We start from the raw sequence: 22,806 nt of genomic DNA on the forward strand, positions 1-22,806 counted from the left end.
CAAAACCGTGTCTAATGTTCATGCCTGAAACTAATTACACAGCAGAAAATGATTTTTTTTTCACTTTGTGTGTGTGTGTTGTGCGTGTTCATAGCCTAATAACAATGGACTAACACAAATCAAGAGCATAGAGATCATCGCAACTCAGTGAAACAGAAACCAAATTTACACGACACAGCTTATGAATAACATAAAGATTACAAATATATGATGCAGCAAAAAACATACCTCAGCAGAAACAGTGCTATGTTCTTGTCAATGATATCTGAAAAGCACAAATAACGAAATTAACCAACCAACCAAGAAACAAGAAAACAAAAACTGTTTCGATTTTGAGGGNTCAAACAGAGATGCTTTTCGCAGAGAGCGTCTCGAGAGACAACAAGGGTTTAATAGGAGAGGCAGAGTTTTTATAATGGGCTTGAAAGAAGGCTCATTTATTACTGAGCCTTTATAAATAAAAACTAAAGCCCACATAGAGAGAGGTTTAACTTTGACCAGATCTTTTGTTGTTAGGTAGGTAGGTTGTAAGAGCATCTTTTTTTTTTCCTTTTCCGACCCTTTCTCTCTTTTCTCTGTCGATGTTAACGGCGATGGATTCCTGAAATCTAACAAACGATCAGAGACCAAAACCACGAAGAAGAATGATGTCACCTCCCAAAAAAATTCACCAACGATTCAAACATCGTTCATAAGAACATCAATCGTGACAATCAAACGCAACCCAACTCAGATTTTTCCCATAAAAAAAAATCTGATTTTTATTTCTCTCAAATTCGGAATCTTTCGATGTGGGTGTTATCTGTTTTAGTAGTTTTCGATCTGGGTTTCATTTTGTTTTTTTTTTGCTACATTGCATAAAAGCCGTTTCATTTGTTAGGTTTTGTTGTGTTCTTCTTTGTTTGTATTCATGGATTCATCTTTGTGATGTGTTTGTGTAGATTGTTTAAAAGTTACTCTATGTGGAGATGTAAACAAGGAAGTAGATACTACTAAAGAGGAGGATATTGTGTTACTGTTACTGTGAGCCTTAGTTTCTTGTTTTATCGTCTTCAAAGTTTTGGCTTTTGAGTTTTGTTTTGGGCAGTGATGATTAATTGTAACAGCTTGATACGCCAGTTCTGTTTCATAAAATTTGATATATCATGGTTTTTGTGGTTTTTAACCATGATATAAGGAGTCTTTTTGAGTCTTTTGATTTGTTTTCTAGGATGTTTTTGAGTCTTTGCAGGTTTTCTAAGACTTTGACACAAAAGGAGCAAAGTGGAGCAATGTGGATGACTTTGGAGCATTTTACAGAAGGAAAAGAACTTGGAGTCGGATCAGAGTAGCAGCATCGACCGACACCGAAGGAGCATCGGTCGACACCCATGTTCAGCCGATGAAGAATCACAAATTTGGAAGTTTTACAAAGTTGCCCGAAGTTTTCCATATTTGCAACACAAGTCACTGATGTGTTTTAGGACATATATATAGCGTTTTTGGGTTTTAGAAAACCCTGAAGTTTTATTCTAGCAAGTTTTATTTTCTGCAACCCTGTGAGATTTTGAGAGCTTTTGGGAGAGAGATCTGAACTACTTTGAGAGAAGAATTCTTGAACTCCCTCTTTACTCTTTTAATTTCAATTGCTTATTATTCAGAATTATGTTTTGTTCTTCATTGAATATGTCTGAGTAGTTTGCTTGTTAGGTTCAGGGTTTTTCACAGGGATTTTATGAATTATTAGATCTGTTTATTAAGGATTTATTACCTTTCGAGATCTTCATCATAGGTTGTTCTTCATATTAATCCTTGATTGACCATCTAGAATTAATAACAGGAAAATTAATTGATGTGAGAATATAATTGATTTTCCTGATAAAACCTTTTGATGAGCAAAATTACTTTTTACAAAGAGATTTGATTTAGTAATTTTGTGAACAATCTAAACCTGTATTCAAAGCTGATTTTTAACCTAGAATTTTACAAAGAGATTTGGATTTTCTGGTTTTAAATTTAGATAATATTTGCAGTGAGAACTGATTTATTTTACAAAGGGTTTATTGCACCCACACCCACTTTGGGTTCAACTTGTTGCACCCACACCCACTTTACAAACTTGCTATACTTTCTTAAGTTTGCTGCTTAGGTGTCATTGTTAGTTGGACAATTTTGCCTCTCTCATCTTTCTCTCCTTATTTTCTCTATTTTTCTCTTTTTTTTTTGTTATTAACTTTTTAAATGGTTATTATAAAACAAATTTTATATTTATTTATATACAATATGTTATGATTATATATTTTCTATATTTTAAGATACATATTGCTATATTTTTGATGAATTTTTAGATTATAAAATATCCATTTGTCGTTGAACATTTGTTCAATGATAAGTGGATAGTCAATTGCAGTATTGTTAATAGATAGTTACTTGTGTTTATTCATACAGAATAGAAGTAATACACATCAATTCAGGTGACTATGACAACGTGTCCATATGGAAACATATGAGGTTATAGTGCAATTTGTGGATACGATATTTGTCCACTTGGATAACTATTAATGGATACAATATTTGTGGATACATTATTTTTCAAACTTATCCAAATGGATAACTATTTGTGGATACAATATAAGTAATAAATAACACTCACACAACAAAACTCAAACTTTTTCCCAGATCGAACAAAAAAAATTCAATATTTAAAAGTTCACAATTAATCAGTAAAATCACAAAATCACAATAAAACCAAGAAACCCCAGATCAAATTTCATATAATCTAAAGTAATAAAGAAAAATATCTATAGATTTCACCTTCTCTAGATTTCCACCATTGTTGGAATGGTTTTTGAAAACTTTAGAAAAGAAATGTAAGAGAGAAAGGGAGAGAAACATAAATAAGTTTTTCTCTTTCAATGGATAAGCAAAAGCAAAACAAGGAAGAATAAGATGTATTGTTTGGTTGAATAATTGTGAGAGAGAGATAGAGAGAGAGAGAAAAATAGAAGGGATTAGAAGGAGTGAGAGGTAAAATGTAATTAAACTTGAGAAAAGTATATGAGTAGTAGAAAGTAAGTGTGAGTGTTAATACTTTTGGAGAAAGTGGGTGTGAGTGCAAAATTCTCTTTTACAAAAGAGTTTAGAGTTCTAGATCTGATTTTTAATTGCTTGAATCTTAATTAATTTATTAATTTAATATTTTGTAATTTCCTGAGTATATGAGTAGTAGAAAGTAGGTGTGAGTGTTAATATTTTGATCTTCTGAATTTACAACAATTTTATTTAATATTTTGTATTGCTTTTCTTTTTAATTTAAATCATCTTGTTTAGCGTAATAACAAAACTCTATAATTTATTGTGTTTGATCTTGAGTCTCTGTGGAATTCGACCCCTAAGTATTACAGTGACCTCTTAATTTGAGAGAGTAGCTCTTGCGTAAATTTGAGCATATCAAAATTCTTGATTGAAAAAGCTGTATTCTTATTATGTGAGCCTTTATTAGTGTTTCTTTTACCAAGTGTTTGTTTTCGAGACCTATAGAAGTTGATTTATTTGGCCGTTACAAGTTCTTGTAAATGAGAAAGGTTGGCAATGATAAATTATGATTTAAGGGAAATTAAGATTGGTACAAGTTGTTGGGGAAGAATGGGAATTGTGCTATGTTTCAAATTTCTTGATCCCCTCTTGTAGAATCACAGCAAAGGCATCCATTGTTTGCCCTCATTGAGCAACCAGTTAGCAATCAGCGTCTGGTTTTAATGTCTACTGAAGAAATATTAGAAGATTCAAAATCTTTAGCGGATCAGAAGGTATGAGATGTTTGACTGTATCATCTATTTAATTATCTTTCCTGCCAATGTTGGGGAATGAATAACAACAATTCTTGTTCAAGTTCAGTAGAGAAACATCTTAGGTATGTGGACACTGCCACCGTTTGCGTATTTTAAGTTAGATAAGGTTGTTTCTTTTGCTTGTGTTTCAGGTTGAGAATGATGCAGTCGTGGCTCTGGCTTTGAGTAAAGGTACTTCCTCTTCACCCCTTTTATCTTATTCTGATAATGTCAACTCCGTTTTATTTGGTTAGGGCAGAATTGGGAACCAAGGACTGAATTTGTAGTTAGTGAATAGAGCTGTATTTGTGGTACTAGAAATCTTTCTTTGATCCATACCCTTGTTTATTTCCTGATGCATTCATCGCACTGTTGTGTTCTGTTAACAGGTATGCGTTCAGGATTACCCAAATACTAGCTGGATTTCAGGAGGGAGATGAAGTTTCATTGGAGTCACTGAAGCAGAAGGGTTTGATCAATCCTCTCAAGGTTAGTTTTCCTAACTGTATTTTGCTTCTTTACTCGATCATCTTTTTCTCTATATCAACGCTTTTGACTGATCTTGGATTTTTTAGATTTTGGGTACCGGAGAACTAAGCATGAAGCTGTTTTTGTTAGCTGGGTAAATGAACATGATCTATCAATAAACTCTTAAAACACAAATTGGTAGATCTTAAATAGGCATCACAGCTCTTCTTCTTCATCATCATCATCATCGTCAATGAAAGCTCTTCTTCTAGTACGACGTCTTCGAGATCCAGACTCTTGTTCATCAGAAGATTGATTATTTTCCTCAGTCTCTAGATGATGTTCCAGTATTACCTTCATAGCTCTCACCCCAAAGCCTTGAAGGTCTTGAAGATCTTCTTCTCCCACCAATATGTGACCTAGCTCTAGATGTACCTGACCAGCTACTCCTTGGTCCACTTGACTCTGGCCTAAACACGCGGATGAGCAAGAACACTGTAAGCAAGCCACCATCATCAAACAGATTCAATCCAAAAGAAGATTGGAGTGTGCTAATTAAATCCCCTAAATCTCTCTGCCTTTCTAGCATCCTCCAGCTTCTCTGTCTCTCTGGATCTGCTTCTGATGGCCTTACTCTTGGATGCTTAACCCTTGCGTGCTTTCTCAGATCGGAGTAGGTTCCGCTGAAATCACAAGTCTCACAAGAACAGCTTCTATGCTTTGAGTTCATAAAGCACCGATCAGGTTCCACGACTACCCATTCTTTTATATGTCCACAGGATAACAGACAAGTAAGCTTAGGTGGTTTGTTTTTTTCTTGGTCGTCCTCTGTTGCTACAATACCTTCATCTACTAATTCTTCTCCCCTGCTCTCACCTTCTCCAAAAGTCGCAACTGTAACCTCAGATGCAGCAGCCTCTTCTCCTAGATTTACAGCAGTTGAGTCTAATGCTACATTATCTTCTGTCTCAGTAGTAGTAGGTACATGACTTTCCTCTTGGTGATGAAGTAAAAACAAAGACGGTGGCTTCTCTTTAGAACCTTTGCGGAACTGATCAAAACAGTTAGAATGGCGATGGCTAGTGTCACACATGTAAGGACGACAGCCGTTTTCATAGGAAGAACAAATGAGAAGAATCCCATTGTGAGGATGTTCCATACAGACAGGACAACGAGCCTCTTCCCATTCCTTAACTTGTTTCTCACTAGGCTTCTTCAAACCAAGGAGGCTTGACTCACAACACAGCGGCGATGATCGTCTATACCTATCCGACCGGTCTTTCTTCTCTTTCGGCATGTTGTTGTATAACTTGAAGAAACAGTCTTTTTTATAAACCCTGCAATAAACTAACTTCCCCATAAGTAACATCAAACTTTAAAAATTCGTACTTTAACAACAATCCAGAGAAGAAGGAACTAAGTTCGATGAGGGTAACAGATCTAGACAATACAAACTGCAATCGCACAAAAGAAAACACAGAGTTCATTCACAATAGCCTAAGAACAAGGTGAATCGGATTAGAGAACAGAGAAGCACGATAAAAGTCTAGAGAACAGAGAAGCACGATAACCCCATCCCCATGAATATATCTTCAATATACTGTCGTACGATTCTAATACAATGGGGGTAAAAGAGAATGAATAAGTAATATCGATGGTTGTGACCAAGACTCGTATCCAAATAATGTTGTGTTTTGTCACTTGCAAACACACAATTTTGCATGTTGTTGACAAACAAAATAAAAAAAATAAAGAAGAAGATATCGATGCATGTTGGGTAAGAAGATTGAAGATTCACCATTTCCAAACCCATTTGCTTTTGAGGACGTCAACAAATTTCTTGCGACCATCGTCATCCTTTACGATCCTTCTTAGATAGAATCCATCTTTCTTAGCAACCCAAAAACACTCATTCCCTCCTACACCGCACTCTTTCCGAAACCCATCCTTGACAGAGAACACTGTCATCACGTCATCGTTCGTGGTTCCAAACCCACTACGAAACTGGCACCTGAACTCAGTTTTCTGGAACGGCCACATGTTCATTGTCGTGAACTTCCATATCCGTGATTCCTTCGGCTTTAGCATATCCCATCCAAGGTCGTCCTCGTTTGACCAGCACCGTACAGCCAGCTTCGCTTTCCGGACCCTAGGGACCCCCGTGATTTCATTCTTTAGCTCGAGACGCCCCGCAATGGTTGGTTTAGGTAACAACGCCACCGCGACCACGAAGAAGCACCAGAACAGGTCTCTCCCCATTTGGATCAAACGATCGCTATGTTTTCTTAATACGTAATTTCGTCAAGTCTTGGGGCTTACGAAATAAATTGGGACAGGTAAAGATGGAATCGATATATAATGTGCATTAAATGGCAATTAGACCGTTACTGTTACGGCTTCCAAATTTAGAATTACTAGAAGCTATTTTCATCTAAATTTGGAGAGAAAACAGAGAATAAATCCCAAAAGTTGAAAAATAAAAATGTGCTGTTTCAGAAACTTTGACCGCAATTGACATCATCCTCTTTGAGATTGTTTATTACATATGTATATGATAAGATTTGAACGTTATCGTACACGTTATTAGTTTTGTAACGCGGTTTTGCAACTTTTTTGTTATGCACAACATTAACCAAGTCCTTCACGTTTTCATAATTAAGAAAATACGTTTTATTATTATTTATTTTTAATGTTTAAGGAAATAAATGGTATGTCAGTCATTATAAATATACATGTCGTAGTAACCCATACCGCTTTCGTTTTAAACAATCACACATATAATTCCTAAAAATGGAAATAAAAATTACTTTCGTTCTGTTTCTTTTTTACACTATGTTATTCCGTTTTTTCGTACTCCAAAACAATTGTTCTCTCTGCTTAAAATCAGGTTTGATTGGTAACCTTGTATCTCTGTCATTCATTGTGTGCCGCTTTGACAATTACCGGTCACAAAGTGATGATATCGAAAATGTTACTTTTTCTTTTGGGGACAAAAGGGTGTTTTCATTAAACTTAATTTCGCAGCCATATTTGATAAAAAAAAGAAAAAGAAAAAGAAATTTCGGAGCCATACAAAGAGTCTGAAACTAAAGAAGATTTAGCTAGACTATCAGCTCGACATGCACAATTTTTCTCTCGAGGAACAAAGACGAACCTAGATTCTAAACAGCTAGAGGAAATATAGAGGATATTCTCAAAACATTACTAAAAGCGTTGTCTCAAAAACATACCTTCGGTCAGCTAACAAAAGCAGCTAAGAGGTTTCTCAGGTTCCATCAATCTACTATTTCACATTTTGTTATTCATTTGATTACCATTGTCAAGTGTACCCAGCTATTGATCTATTCACATTTCACAATACAATTAATTAACACCATACTATAGATACGTTCTTTCTCATTTTTTACCATATATATAGTTTACAATTTATGTTTTTATTACCATGAATATAAACATACGGAGACGAAAATCACGACATCCTCAAGATTTTCATAACGATCAACGTCGACAAGTTGTTAATTTAGCTCCAAGATTTCTTGAGGATATCATGTTGAACATACTCATTCCACCTCTCATTACCATACTTGTTACTATAATATATGGTCTTCCAATGTCTCAAGTAGAGTCCGTCCTTCTTAACAACCCAAGTGCATGTGCTCCTGTCCCCACACTGGTCTTTCATATCCCACGACGCTACTAGCTGCTTATCCACGCGCCCATACCCTGTACGGAAGTGGCAGTAGAAGAAGGTGTGGAATAGCGACATGGCGAAGGACCAGTCCTTGATCTGATCTGGCCAGTTCTGTCGCCACCCGAAATCGTTGTCTCGGGACCAGCATTTGTACACAAGTCTCCTGTACCTTCCCTCGATCTCGTTGCAGATCTCTAGTTTAAATCCATGGGAGTGAGTCACCATCATTATGGTGATGATAAGTACAAGAACAATGTTCCCGTTGCGGGTTTTGGGAATCTTTTTAGTTCCCATACGTGTAAAATTATTGTTATGTTCTTTCTTCTTTCTTTTCTGCTCACTCGATTTTGCTTCTTTGATTTTGGGACGGTGATAGCGGTTCGTACAGGAACCACTATTTTTAGACATGTAACGGCTTAAGGATTTAGTTATTCTCGCATCCACATTTTCATTACTATTTTTAGACATGTAACAAGTCATTCTCTTACATCCACAATTTTTGTAATTACTTTGTTGATATACTTTTGGTAATAACTCGAAACCAAAAGCTTTACATTAATCATCCGGTTTAGCTTATTGACAGCCTTTTCGAGCTAGTCAGGTTGCTCTTATCTTTTGTACTTATATATAGGTAATCACAACTTGTATGGACATTATAGATTATATATATACTTGGATTATATATATAATATATTGAACTGAAATAACCATTTTCTTAATAAGAACTTAATAGTTAATACTACGTACTGGTTAATCAAACATTTAGTTAGAGGGAAGCCTCAATTAGTACAAGAAGAGAAATTTAAAATGATAACAAAAAGCAAAGCCAGCTTAACCAGTTGACTAACAAATACTAATATTCACTAGTACTTATAATACTAATATTTACTTGAAAACTACGATCTTGAATAAATCCTAAGTATTAAGTTAGTGGGGAGCCTATAAGAGAACTTACATCGTTACATGGACTATATATAGATAGAAACAAAATTAAGTGTAATCAAAGATCTCAACAATAACCTGAAAAATGGCGTCTCTAGGACTTTCCTTCACCCTAGTTTTTCTCTTGGCAATCTTACTGACAGTTTCTGAAGCCAACAACAGCAGAAAAATCCTGCAAACTCCCACTAACTACAAACCGCTATATTCTCCTCCTCCACCGCCTTATCAACCTCCGGTTACTCTTCCTCCTCCTCCTCCTCCTCCATTTTATTCTCACCCTGTTGCTCTTTCTTCTCCACCACCAGTACATTCTCCTCCTCCTCCTCCAGTTTATTCTCACCCGGTTGCTCTTTCTCCTCCACCTCCTACTCCAATCTATCCACCCCCGGTTGCTCTTTCTCCTCCACCTCCTACTCCAGTCTATCCACCCCCGGTTGCTCTTTCTCCTCCACCCCCTACCCCAATCTATCCACCCCCGGTTGTTCATCTTCCTTCTCCTCAAGCTCACAGAGCCTTCTACTACAGGAAATCTCCTCCTCCACCTCCCTCCAGGAAGCCTTGGTGGTGGTTGTTGTAGACGGTAAGAAGTGGCTCAGGACAAGACATTTTCAATGTCTATAACATTAAAGAGTGCATTACTGATGTCTTAACTTGGATTTGATGTTTCTAATATTTTCTTGAGGTGTTCCTATTTTGTAATGTGAGTGTAGATTTTATTCAATTCGTTCGTTTATTCTTTTTTTCTTGTCATTTAGATATAATAAATGTTTTTTAACAAAACATCAAAGGTGCAGTATGGTTGATCGATTATGAATTGTTTATTATCTTATCAAAAAGAAAGAAAGAACTTGTTTATAGAAATTGTCTCGCCTCCTTAACACAAAAGGGGACGAGACAAATAGTTCACTACATTATACAAAAGACAATACCATCACTTGATTAAAAAAAAAAAAAAAAAAGAATTGTACATAGCACATAAAGAAAGCTCAACTACTTCTATTTTCTTCAAGTTTTCTTCTCTTTCTTTCGTTTTTCTTTTTAAAAGAAAGCTATGCTATTTTTGGTAAGCGGCATTACAGAAATGATTTGTCCTAATCGTCGTCTTTCTCGTGCTCAACATCTTTGTCATTTTCTGACCTGGGGGTGTTGCCTAGTGATCTGGTGATGTTGCGTTCCCGTAAAGCTTTTATCTGCGTCGGGGACCACGCCTTCCATGGCTCGACAAGCTTGTCAACCGGCCTCACCAACTCGAGAAATCTTAACAAAATATTGTGCGGGTAATAGGTCTCAAAGCCAACAAAGTATACACCATCCGGCCTAATGACGTATGAACACGTATGACCTCCGCACAACATCGATGTCATCGACAACGTCTTGATCTCAATTTCCGCTGTCCCTTGGCTCGACCGGAATTCGCAACGGTGGATCACCACGCCGGTTCCAAATGGCGGGACTTCGAAATCCCATGCAAATTCCGCGTGGGGAGTCGATATGTGCCACCGGAGGGATTTGCCAGACGACTTGCACCGGTAGAGAACCGATGGACGTTCCAAGCCATACATTTCGTTCTTCATCAGTAACGTGAAACCCACGTCTCCTACAATCGAATTCCCCTGGAATATGATATTTTGCAATACAAGGCACCAAATTAGGGCTTTAATGGCAACACTATTTTCTCCTCTCATATTTTTTTCTCCTTTTTTTTGGTTACAGAAAGATTTTCTTCTTGTTCTTCTTTTGGTGTAATAACCTTCTCCAACTCTAAATTAAGGCTTTATTAGCAAATAGTAACTCTAAGTTTTTCCTCTTCTTCTTCTTCTTCTTCCTTTTTTTCTTTCTTGTATTGGTTTCTTTTGATGACACTTTAAATTCTTTTTGGTTTTATATATTATACAAAAGAAAACCAAAAAAGTTATCAAAAGGAAATTAGTTTTGTAGCTACTAACAAGATAACCAATTTCAAAAATCAGTGTATATAGTCGGATGATAATAATAAGTTATCTCCAACAATGTAGTAATTAGTGATACCAATTGATTTGTTACAGCAAACATTTTTTAAAAAACAACAACATTATTGTTGTAACTTCTAACAGTCTTTCCCCATGATGTGTACATTTAGCTTGTGTTTGGTACTCAGTATTAGTTTTTCGTTATACCATCCAACGTTAAGTACTGAAATAGTTTATTAGGAGATATATAATCCAAAAACCTTAGTAAACATTGAAAATGACATTACCTAACAAAAATATCGGTTTATTTAAAAACTTGTATCCAAAAGTTTACGTTTAGCGCCGTTAAATATGTATTAGGAAAAATGGTTTGCGGTCATTTTTATTCACTTTATTACACGAAATTTTTAACATTCTTTATCCAAACTATATATGAACGATATAGCTAGATATCTTAAATCATTCACGTAATCTAAATTAAAAACGTTTGGAGGTTGTGTTTACGTTGCCATGTTGTAATAATGTACTCTCTTTCAGACAAAAGCAATATTATTATTATTAACATTTTTTTTGTCGGCCAATTTATCCACTAGATAATTTAAAAAGTTCACAAGAGTTTACGTAACATAGATCCAGAAAATCCAAGAGACAGTAAAAGTAGAATCCTTGATTGCGTCTTTTGCTAAAACATCGATCGGCCAAAATATTGGCATTTTTACCAATAACACACTTAAAGGTATGAGTCTTCTGCGAACTTGAATATAGCTTCTAAATGTCCTTGAGTATCCAAGTGTCCAGGAGGTGGATGATCTCGATGTTTAGAAGCTATCTCCATATGTCGATAATGGATTGATGAATCTCCACAGAAAGCGACATTTTGATAATTAAGATGTAACACTTCATTTGGGTCAGCTTATTCTGATCCTTTGAGACAACACACTGTTTATTTCTTTTTATGTAATTTAATTTTCTTGAATGATTAATTTCTTCTTTTGATAAATATATTTCAATTTTATTATTTAAATTTGTTTTAAGCAACGAAATTAAAGACTAATATTGATTGATATCTATACTTTATTTAGTAAACGATTTATTTAAAACAAATCATTAATATATTTCATTATTTTTAAATACTGTATTATGACGAAATTTTAGAGATAAAATAGTGAAAGCTTCATAAAATTTTATAAACATGTAAATAATCTAGCTACAGAATCATACCTAAATTAATATTTTTAAAAAGATTCTAGCATAATATGGAATCCTTGTTTTAAAATTAAGTATATATCTTGTTGCATCAATTATAAAAGTGTTACTTGTTTATGTGAAGGATCAAGCTTTAACTGAATAACTAGATCAGACCCGCAGTACACCGCAAGACAAATTTTTTTATATTTTTTTTATAAATATAATCTATATACTATTGAAATATAATTTGTGTCTAAGTTTGTTGTCTAATTATATTCAAAAATTTATATTACAATCTTTCTTCATGTTGTATATATGAAACCCCCGTTTCAAGGACATGCGGAGAGGTTTAGAAGAACTGATTTAACCACATATGTCACTAAAGTTCACTTACCTTTTCGGTCAAGGGTCCTGAGAAAACTCCAAAGTTAAGCGTCCTTGAGCTGGAGTAGTCTCAGGATGGGTGACTTTCCGGGAAGTGACTGTCGGAACTGTGCGAGTGAGGACAAAACACAGGGAAAGATCATGTGCTGATTTGTATATGGATGGGCTCACGGGCCTACTGAGAGGACGTGAGGCCCATTAAGGAAGATGGGCCTATGGACTGGAATTGGACATAGAGCCCACTAAGAGATGACGGTCGGGGCTTTACAGTATTTGTATACCTAATATTGATATGAAATCTTATTAGGGTTAGAGTTATACCAAAGAAAAATTCTTAAAATGATTTTGTTTAAAGTAATGACATGTGTATCCGCAAGCACCATTCTAATGTTTCTCCTGTTTGGACAGTGTATTGGTGCAATGAATGCAAGATCTTCACTTGGATCCTCAATGAAGATTTGTATGGACGTAGGTCTCAGAGAAGAGCAAATGAACTACCATTGAATACACAAAGAAGGTTTTGTTGCTAAGATCTATGCGAATTTGTTGTGGTAAGATGTGCGGTGAGGTGATGGCAAGTGGAATTATTTATAATGGTGTGTAGAGGTTCGTGATAAATGGTGGTAGTTAATGTAATCCTTGGTGAGCAAGTAGAAGATTTTTGACAAAATCGAATTTTCCCAATTTTGGAATTGATGATTTTATTCACATTAAACATGAGTCTCAATGCTAGTTAAGGACGAAATTGATAATTTTTTTCCTTATTATGTTGTTGGGATATCTTGTCAATTTTATTAAGGAATTTAACATTCAATAGTAGAGGAAGGTGAAGTATTATATATACAGTGATGGTTTTTAAGGTAAGTTAAATCATGTCTCTTCTAATAAATTATCTTTGATTGAGCTAAAAATAAGGAGATGTTTATATTGCAATTAAGGATATCATATATATGGCATTTATTAGACGATTTTATGTAAATTTTTCTTACGCCTATATGCAAAATGGGATGTGACTAAAAACATACCGAGGCCCATAAAAATAAGGACATCGATTATTATCAAACATAGGCCCATAAAAATGACTAGGGATCGATTTAATGCAATGATATTAAATGCTCAAACTTTCCAAAACATATTTAAATGGCAAAAACTGCTGCAAAAATACTATTATAAATTTTTTTTATTAACAGAAAAAAAAGAAAGATGAAAAATTGAAAAACTAAACATAAGTTTTTAATATTTTTGCAATTATATAAAGTTACAAACTAAAATGTAAAGTGTAACATAAAAGGGATTAAAATATTTCGAAACATTGTACAGTAAAGAAACTATTAACAAAATTCCTTAAACATAAAAATAACTCCACTGTATAATGTTCATCATGAAACCCCAATGATCCACATTCGTTTGACGTTTAAGCCTTATTATATATGGGAACTAAATCATTGTGAACCCCCTGAGCGACGTTGTTTTCCAGATCCCCCACCACGGCTGCGTCGTGGCCAGGCTTTCCACTTAGCTTCGATGTATTTTCGTGGTATAAGCCTTGGATACCTCTCCTCAAAATCCCATTCTTTACCATCGAACAATATCCCTTCCGGTGTAACCACATGAACCGCACATGCCTTTTGATTATTACACATCTCGGAATCAATGGCGGTCATACGGATATCGACATTTGCTGTACCTAGCACTGACCGAAATTGACAGCGATGAATCTCCTCCTCCAGTTTTTGGCCGCCTTCCAAGAGTACGTCCTGGGAGGAGCCAAATGATGGCATTTTGGCTCGTCGCCATCCATAATCAAGGCCACTGTTAATAGCTTGACAGTGGTAAACGATCTCTGGCCGTTTCAAGCCATGTTGTGACGAAATGTCCCCTATCCGCGTAGGAGATCACAGTGACGTGCAATAGAAGAAACCACGCTACGTTTGCTATGAATTTATGAATGTTGAACGTCATTCGTTTCGTTACCTTTCGATTTTGGGACTCCGCTTGATAATTTTTTTTTTGGGGGTGAAAGGTTAAATCGGATTTGGATTGTTCTTCATGTTTAGTTTATAAAAACGTTTTGAAACTGAAATCTGTTGCACAGGCCATATAAATATTTGTTGCTACTTTTTTTTGTTTCTGTGGACATTTCGGTTTGATAGTCCATAAGAAAGTTAAAAATAACTGAATCGGTACTTTGTAACCATTTTAGTCGGAAAACTGTTTTTAACACTTGATTTAATTGTTCCAATGGCATGAAACATTTACGTATAGGTTTGCGCCAACTATTACAATCTTTTTACGTTTTTATTTTGGGTTTTTATTTTTATTTTGCGTCTATATTTAGAGTTACATAAACTTGATTATTATTTATAATATAAGTTTTTCCTATTTTTTACCTAAAAGTAAAACTACAAGAAATAAAAAAAGAGTATTCCTTTTTTTAATTGGACTCGAAAAATTATGTGCATGGTCTTTCCAAAATTATTATAGTGTCTTCATCGAATCCCGTCAAAGGCTGTGTTTCATGTGTCATATTGCGAAAGTCAATCTTCATATAAATCAGTACATCCTTGAATATTACATTCACCGACCTCCCGGTGTCAATAAGAATTTTCGTCACCGAACTTTCCCCAATCACCATTTCTATGACAAGCGGGTCGTTGTTCGGACTTACGTTGCGTGCGTCCTCTTCAGTAAACGTAATAGGATCGGAGGACCTTTTAAACGTGTTGCTATGGGAGGCCCAGCTGCGCTTTGTTTCTGCTTTGCGGCAGTAAGCTTGGATTAACCGAACAGAGTCTCGGCATGTTGACAAGCCGCCGATGATCATGTTGATTCTTCGGCAAGGAGCAGGTGCTTCCTCGTGCTGTTCTCTGTCATGGTTTCGTTTTGGGGGAGGAGGTAAGCGAGCGATTTCCCGTGCTTGGTCATTTTGTGCCAAAGCTTCCTCTTCACGCCACCTGTCGTGCTGCTGCTCATCTTCCAAACAGTACAAATTGTCCTTGTGTGTGTTAACCTTTCTCCGTTCTCGCTCCACATCAATGTCGTCTCTCTTGTGCTTGTGAAGAAGGAGCAATTGAAGTGTCTTGCACTCTTCCGTGGAATGTCCGCGTTTGCCTTTGTAGCTAGGGCCATCGGACTCACGATAATACTCATTCCAAGGTTTGTCCAGCTGTTGCTCCTTTCCACTGATGGTGAACATTGTCGCTTTCCTCCCTTTCTCACCTCGAGCATAATCCCGATTGTAATGCTGGCGTGGCTCATAGTACTCTTCTACGGCCTTATTTTTTGAGTTCGGGGCTTTTTCGGGCGCTTTCTCTACCGCATTGGCCTGGTTGGGGTTTCCTTTTCCTATGTCTTCCTCCACCTCGATGTATCGGTTTGCGCATGCAAGGACTTCGCCCAAAGATGTTACGGGTAGGATTGTTAGGTCTTCCTTGAACATGGTTCCGTGATAAAGTGCGTTTTTTAAAGCACCTATTGCGGCGTCGTCGCTGAGAGCGAGCTGAGATACGACTCCTTTAAACCTGGCCATGAAAGTTCGCAGCGACTGTAACGCCCCCAAACCGTACTATGACCACCAAGGCCATTGCACAGCCCCGGGACGCTAGTTTGGAAACGTTCGCCAATGGTCCAGCCGGGTGCGAGAACAAATCAGGCCCCTCGGCAAGTCCTTTGGTGAGGTTCCCGACCACACGACACGTCCTTAAGGCTTTGCAACCTTACAGACACGCCGTGCGTTGAGCCGACTCGGACAAAGTCTATATCAGTACGACTCGTTCGATTAGAGAAAATCCGATTCATTGATACTTAAAAGAGTTTACTACAAACGATACACAAAAGGTTCACAAGGCCTAGCGCCAAAGTTTGGGTCGCAATACAACATACTTGAATTTTACAGTAGACACAAAATAAAACTATTCCGGAGTCCTATCGTTCACCACGCCCTCTAGTTCCCTCTAGGGTTACCTGCAACACAAATATTTATCATAAGTAATCTAAGATTACTGAGTGAGCTCAGGGTTCCTGCAAAGAATTAAACCCCAATCCCAAACCCCATCAACAACAACATGCAAGCATAAACAATAACATGCGAACATAAACAATCGACATGCAAGTATAAGTAACCAACATGCAAGCGAGTTAAACATTTGATAAGCAAGCGCACAATACACAACAGTCAGAGATAACATGCGGAAGCTAACAAGCCAAGAAAAATTGTTCTACAAGCAATCGCAACTACATGCAACAACAAACAACAACATGCAACAACAAGCAACAACATGAAACAACAATTTAACTTGAACTAAAACAAACGTTTTAACAAGTTTTATTCTATTGGGCCCGGCATGCATCCTTTTCCCTAACCCCTCATGAATCTCCGAATCGCAACCACTAAGGCATGTGATCGGATAACACTCAAAGCCACACCGTCGTGTAGACAGCCTCGGCCAGGGTAGCGAGCCCAATAACCTCCGAGCTCTTCGTAACCAACCCTACACACACACGAACATGGGTTGCATGTCGCGGCTGCATGTGGTACGGAATGGGAAGGATAGCAATACCAAATCTTACAACGCTTAGCCGGAATTTCTCGCGGACTAAAACGCCTTAAGACTTCACCGAACTTGATACTTGAGTTTATATGGTTTTTAAGCTCATAATTTTACAAGTATCTTAACTAGTTATCACCCTTGTCACTAGAACATTTTGATCTAGTAACCGGTGTAACCTCACCGCGCATGCATTTAAACAAGAAAAACGCCAAAGAAATTTCAAGTAAATGCAACTACATGCTTCATTTAAACCGCGCACTAGATGGATGTCTTTAATTCCCCATCTAAGCCAGCAAAGTATGTGCCTGAACTCACAGTAAACCGTCGATGATCAGTCTCCTTCGACGATGCTTCTCTCGCGGCACACTCGAATCTTCTTCTTCGGTTAGAATCGATTTCCTTATCGATTTAACCTTGGTCGATTGTCGATAGTCTTAGCTTGCTCCTTCTCTTCTTCTTCTTCACTTTCGCTCACTTTCTCTCTCAAATTTTCTCTCCTTACCCCCTTGATGTCTTGTGCGAAAATGAGAGGGATGAGAGCTTATATATAGATGATTTAGGCGGTGGAGGCAGCCAATGCATGTGGAGTGCTCTCTCTTCATTAGTCTCTATTAGAGCATGCTTGGACACTTGGAAAGAAATCGAGCTAAACACCTTGATTCCACTAAATCTCTTGATTTCTTTAATTCTCCCACTAAGCTCCACTAATCCACCTTGCATTATTTAATTCTTCCACTAACTTCTTCAAAATTAAATAATCTTCCCACTAACTCCCATTAGATTAAATTAATCCTCCACTTTGAATAAAATATTCAACTCCATTAGTGGGCTCCTTCCCACCTTTAATTCACGTCCGCGTACGTCCTTGGTCGTTCGGCGTTCGGCTGGTACGTTCTGTCGCGTACGTACGTCCAGTACGGTACATGGTACCATTGGCCATCTCTTGATTCGTCCAGAATTTCTCGGACATTACTTCCGTAATTCTTCTACCCTCCTTCCTTGCCTTCCATTTGTGTCTCTTGCACGTCCTTAGACCAGGGGTTTTTATTTTAAATTTTACCCCTTGGTGAGGGTCATTACAGCGACTCTTTGTGCTTCTGGTGCATTCTCCATAAGTCGGCATTCGACGCAGGCACATGCATGAAGCATTGGTGATGCTGAAGGAATGCAGTTGTCAGTGCTTTATAGCCATCGATCGAATTGGCCTTTAACCTTGAAAACCAGTTCAATGCTTCGCCGGTTAAGCTCTCGACGAACAGTTGACAACTTCCCGCATCTTCCCCTTCTGGTGAAAAGTACGAATTACCAATATGGATGGACATCGACTTCAGGAAGACAGTGAGATCCCCCTTTCCGTCGTACGGTATCGGCTTGTTCTTGTTGGTATCGGGGTTGCGTCTTACTTTGACACTCGATACTCTTGTGGTAAAAGGTGAACGTCGCGCCTCTGCTAGCACGGTCTCGAGCTCTGGTGCCGCGCTTGTTACGCGGTGCATTTGAGACGTTATCTTCTTCAGCTGAGCTTGTATCTGCTGAAGTTCCTGCTGTAGAGCACCGATTTTCAGGGTTTTTGGATTGATTCGGACCAGCATGTTGATCCGTGAACATCTGGTTGGTTTGGAAATGTACCCTAGGCTGCTCGCCATTAGGTGCAATGATGATCGACGGGAGTCGGGGCCTTTCATTAGCGTGGCTTTCAGCGCGCAGAATGTTTTGCTCATCTTGCGGAGTGTTTTGCTCAGCTCGCGGAGTGCGTGGAGCCATAGCGTCCTCATTCTGTTCGTGCCGAGGCACAGATTGTCGCCTGTGATGCCTTGCGTGGTTACTTTGTCCTTGAGACGCTAGTTGCGCGACTTGGCCGCTCATCCGATCCAGACTTCTTCGTACGGCTTCATCGAGTGCAGCTAGGATGATATTAGCGCGTGCGGATGTGTGATGAGGTTGAGTTATAGGCGTAGTGCCTATAGCTTCGCGGTTATTCGGAGTGTCACCAGCAGCTAAACGATCAGGAGGGATAACACCGTTAGCTACGCCATTTGTTGGAGCGACGCGCGTAGCGCCTATGGCTTCGCGGTCGGTTGGATTGACGCCATTGGTTACACGAACAGGGGGCGTAGCGCCTACTGCTACACCATTAGTTGGAGCGACACGCGTAGCGCCTACGGCTGCGCGGCCAGTGAGTGTTGCGTCCTCGACCGTGGCTACTTCAGTCATGTTGACGCCCTGGAGCTAGTTCGTCCCCGGATGGGTGCGCCCCCATATGGTCGGTCTTGGAGATGCGACGCGGGCCACTGGAGAGCGTGGCGCGGAAGAGTCGACGCCTTCGTTACTTGAGAGATCGGTGTGAGACTTGCTTCTGGTTTTCCGAAAACGCCTTTGTCTTCAAACTCTATTCGTCAAATGAAAGGATTCCGTCTAGCCCCACGTTGGGCGCCAAATTGTTGTCTAGCCCCATGGTGGGCGCCAACTGTAAAGTTCTCTCAAGACCCTTGACCGAAAAGATAAGTGCACTTTGGTGACATAGGTGGCCAAATCAATTCTTTTTAAATCTCTCCGCAAGTCTCTGAAACCGGGGTGTCACAAACCGTGTCGGATCCGGTCAAGAAACATGGAGAAAATCATCTCTCATTAGGATAGCAAAGTCGATGCAAATGCTCGATGTATTTATAGATAAATTGATGTCTTCAGAATAATCCACATCAGGGAGCTTATGTCGATGCAAATGCTCGATGTATTTGAGGATAAATTGGTGTCTTCAGGACAATCCACATTAGGGAGCTTATGTCGATGCAAATGCTTGATATTTCTTCTCTTCCTTCTCTTTTTACTCCTTCACCATTTTTCTTGATTCTTTTGTGACTCAAAACTTGATTCAACTTCTTCATCCTCTTTTTGCTCCAAATCTCTCTAAATCCTTCACTTTCTTGCACACCTCCATTCCAGTATCTGAGGACAACAACTTGATGCAAAATACAACCTAAAGAACCTAAATGACAAGAGAGAATCAAGCTCTAAAACACACAAAAAAAGTACAAGATATAAAACTCCTTGATGATTTAAAATAAAATTTTACACTGTCTTTTGAATTTACTTTTTTTTTAGTTAAGAATATTTAAGATCAATAGTTGTTTATTATTATTTTTTACAATATTTTAATTTTATTATGTTATAGTAAGATTGTTTATTTTAGTTTCTATTAGAATGTTTAAAAATACTTCCATAGAAAGTTTAAAATATAATAAAAAAATTAAGTATCATTAATATTTAACTCTAAAAAAAATAAAAATGTTATAAATATTGAAACTACATCTAAAGATTAAAGTGTTATAAATATTTAAGCTCTATATAAAATTTAAAAGTTTAAGTATTATTAAATATTTATATTCAATTTCCAAATATCTTGAAAATATCTTATTTATTTCCATTTGTGCTTTTTATATCTTATGGGCGTTAATACATGTTTTGTGTATGACTTTACAGATGAGTTGATATTCTTTCAGTATTTCTGGGTCTAAGAAAAAAAGATTGACGTCGCAAGATCTAGATTTGATGTTGTTTGAGTCAAGGTTTGGGGTTTAAAGAAAAAGGATCGACGACAAGCACACATGTTTAATTAGCTATACATTTGTTCATGTTACTTTCTTTCCAAGTAATTTATAATTTTGTAGTGTTAAAGATTTTGGTTTGAGAATTTACAATTTTGTAGTATTAAGGATTTTGATTTGAGAAATTTCGATACGTATGAATCTAAAACCGAGTAAGTATACGGTGAAAGTATAAATAATTGAGTGTATGTGATGACTATGTTGATTTCATGAATTGCACAAATTTAACAAGAATAGAGGCAATGATTTTGGTCGTGAAATTAGATTGGTTAACAAGTTGTGTGATAGTCTAAAAAAGAGATTTTGAATGATTATTCAGTGGAAGAATGTGAGGAAGCTGACGAAGAAGAGAACAAAAAATAGTATAACGTTTAAGTATAAAATCATGATTTTTTTATCAGATTTGAATTTTTAAAAGAGTATATAACGTTTAAGTATAATGTTATCTATTTTATATTTTTAAAAATTGTGTGCTTAAAATAAAAAAATTGTCTTAATAGTAATTTAAAGATTTTTATAAGATAATATTTCATAACTATCATCAATCATATATAATATTCACCAAAATATATTAAATAAACTCACGCGCGTGGGTTCAAAACCTAGTACTTTATAAAATCTATTACAAATTTAAATTAAAATTTTGAATTCAAAATACTATAATTAATAATTAAGAAAGTAAAACCAATTTTATCTTCTATACTAACAAAAAATATATTTGTAATTTTGGTAATCAAATAAAATAGAAATTATGTCACTTGGGTTTAATGTAAAAAAAACTAAAAATTAAAATTATAAATTAAGCTAAAAACCATAAAAAGTTAATATATATATATATATATAATTAAATTTGTGGTATACCATGATTTAAAATCCTAATACTCTATAAATCATGTGTTCCCATTGTTGATCAATTTTCTAACTTCTTTCCAAAAGTTGATTTTCTTTTTTCTGTCGTAGTTCTTTAATTTTATTCGTATGGTAGTTTGCTTTATTTTCATAGAAAATTTATATATCTACTACATTATTTTAAGTTTTTAAAATCTTTTTATCTTGATTTCGACTTAAATTATTAAATTATATATCTCCTTGTACTTTTTTTCTTTAGTTTGCTCAAATAGTGTTACTCCTACGATAATAAATCCTCGAGATCATCTTACTAATTTGCGTTGATGAAATATGTATGTGCATTAATATTGATGTAGCCTATCATTACTTAAATCAATATATATTTAGATTTATATAGTGGCGATGATACATATGTTTCTTGTATATAGAAATCACTGTGTGATCGACATAAGTTTCGATATAATGTGTTACAAGATAAAAAAAAAAAAGTTAGTTCCCCACAATGTTTTTCTCAATAAAGCTTTGGAAATGCGTCGGCGTGGAAACTGGCTCCATCGATATAACTTATTCGTAGGCTTGTAATGAACTCCATCTTTCCTGATTGTGTACTTACAAATATAACTAGGGTAACAATTAGCGGAGTAGTCCGGTTGCAAAAAGATATGAAAATTCACAAACCCGCGGTTGGACCGGACATGGCAATTTGTGACCGTGTACCTTTCTCTACCGTCGTTCTTGAACCTAATCATAGCATACCGTTCTCCTGGCTTGCTCTGCCGCCAAATCTTGGGACCATGAGAGCATACGAAGCCAGCGTTTCCTTTCTTCAGATCATACAGTTCGTTGGAGATGACGACATGTGTGACAGTGTTTGGTCTTACCGTATGCTCCTCTTTATAATCTTTCTTATGATACGCCCTGAGAGATAAGACAGTGGTGGAGAAGTTGGAAATTTGCAGCAAGAGTAGGAGGAGGAGATTTATAACTAAGGTTTTGGGATTCATTAACGTCATCTTTTAAGTTATGTCTCAGTTCTTTAATCCTAAATAGTATATATATTTCGGAGTTTGGGTTCTTTTAGTAGTGTTAAACTTTAAACGGATGTACTTTATTTATTACATTTATTCACTAACGCACTCCTTTGTGTAAAACTGTGCTTTTGTTAATGAATATATAATTTGGAACGGTTTAATTTGTTATAAGTACGTTTGTACATCACTCACAAGAACAACAGCAACAAAACAAGTAATGATGACTCCTTTTAATAATGTCTTCCACAAGATTGGAGATGCAGCACTACTTTAGTACTTTCAAGAATATGAAATGCTAATCACAAGAAACCAAGAGATGTCTCCAATGGAGTCTATCAAG

The 22,806-nt window shown here is 36.7% G+C and overlaps 4 protein-coding genes and 1 pseudogene across 4 annotated transcripts; 1 reads left to right on the plus strand and 4 right to left on the minus strand.

Moving 5' to 3' along the window:
• Window positions 4,424-5,574, minus strand: LOC104736632. The gene has a single exon (XM_019234718.1). It carries the CDS (start codon window positions 5,572-5,574, stop codon window positions 4,603-4,605), a length of 972 nt encoding a protein of 323 aa, XP_019090263.1. The 3' UTR covers window positions 4,424-4,602.
• Window positions 6,072-6,650, minus strand: LOC104736633. The gene has a single exon (XM_010456651.2). The coding sequence runs from the start codon at window positions 6,534-6,536 to the stop codon at window positions 6,072-6,074; it is 465 nt and encodes a 154-aa protein (XP_010454953.1). The 5' UTR covers window positions 6,537-6,650.
• Window positions 7,657-8,298, minus strand: LOC104736634. Its single transcript, XM_010456652.1, has one exon. It carries the CDS (start codon window positions 8,260-8,262, stop codon window positions 7,798-7,800), a length of 465 nt encoding a protein of 154 aa, XP_010454954.1. The 5' UTR covers window positions 8,263-8,298; the 3' UTR covers window positions 7,657-7,797.
• LOC104736635 (leucine-rich repeat extensin-like protein 2) lies at window positions 8,988-9,487 on the plus strand. The gene has a single exon (XM_010456654.1). It carries the CDS (start codon window positions 8,996-8,998, stop codon window positions 9,485-9,487), a length of 492 nt encoding a protein of 163 aa, XP_010454956.1. The 5' UTR covers window positions 8,988-8,995.
• On the minus strand, window positions 10,002-22,448 carry LOC104738210 (annotated as a pseudogene).

The sequence above is a fragment of the Camelina sativa genome, chromosome 13 (genome assembly GCF_000633955.1).
Source record: "Camelina sativa cultivar DH55 chromosome 13, Cs, whole genome shotgun sequence".
In the NCBI taxonomy this organism is placed as follows: Eukaryota; Viridiplantae; Streptophyta; class Magnoliopsida; order Brassicales; family Brassicaceae; genus Camelina; species Camelina sativa.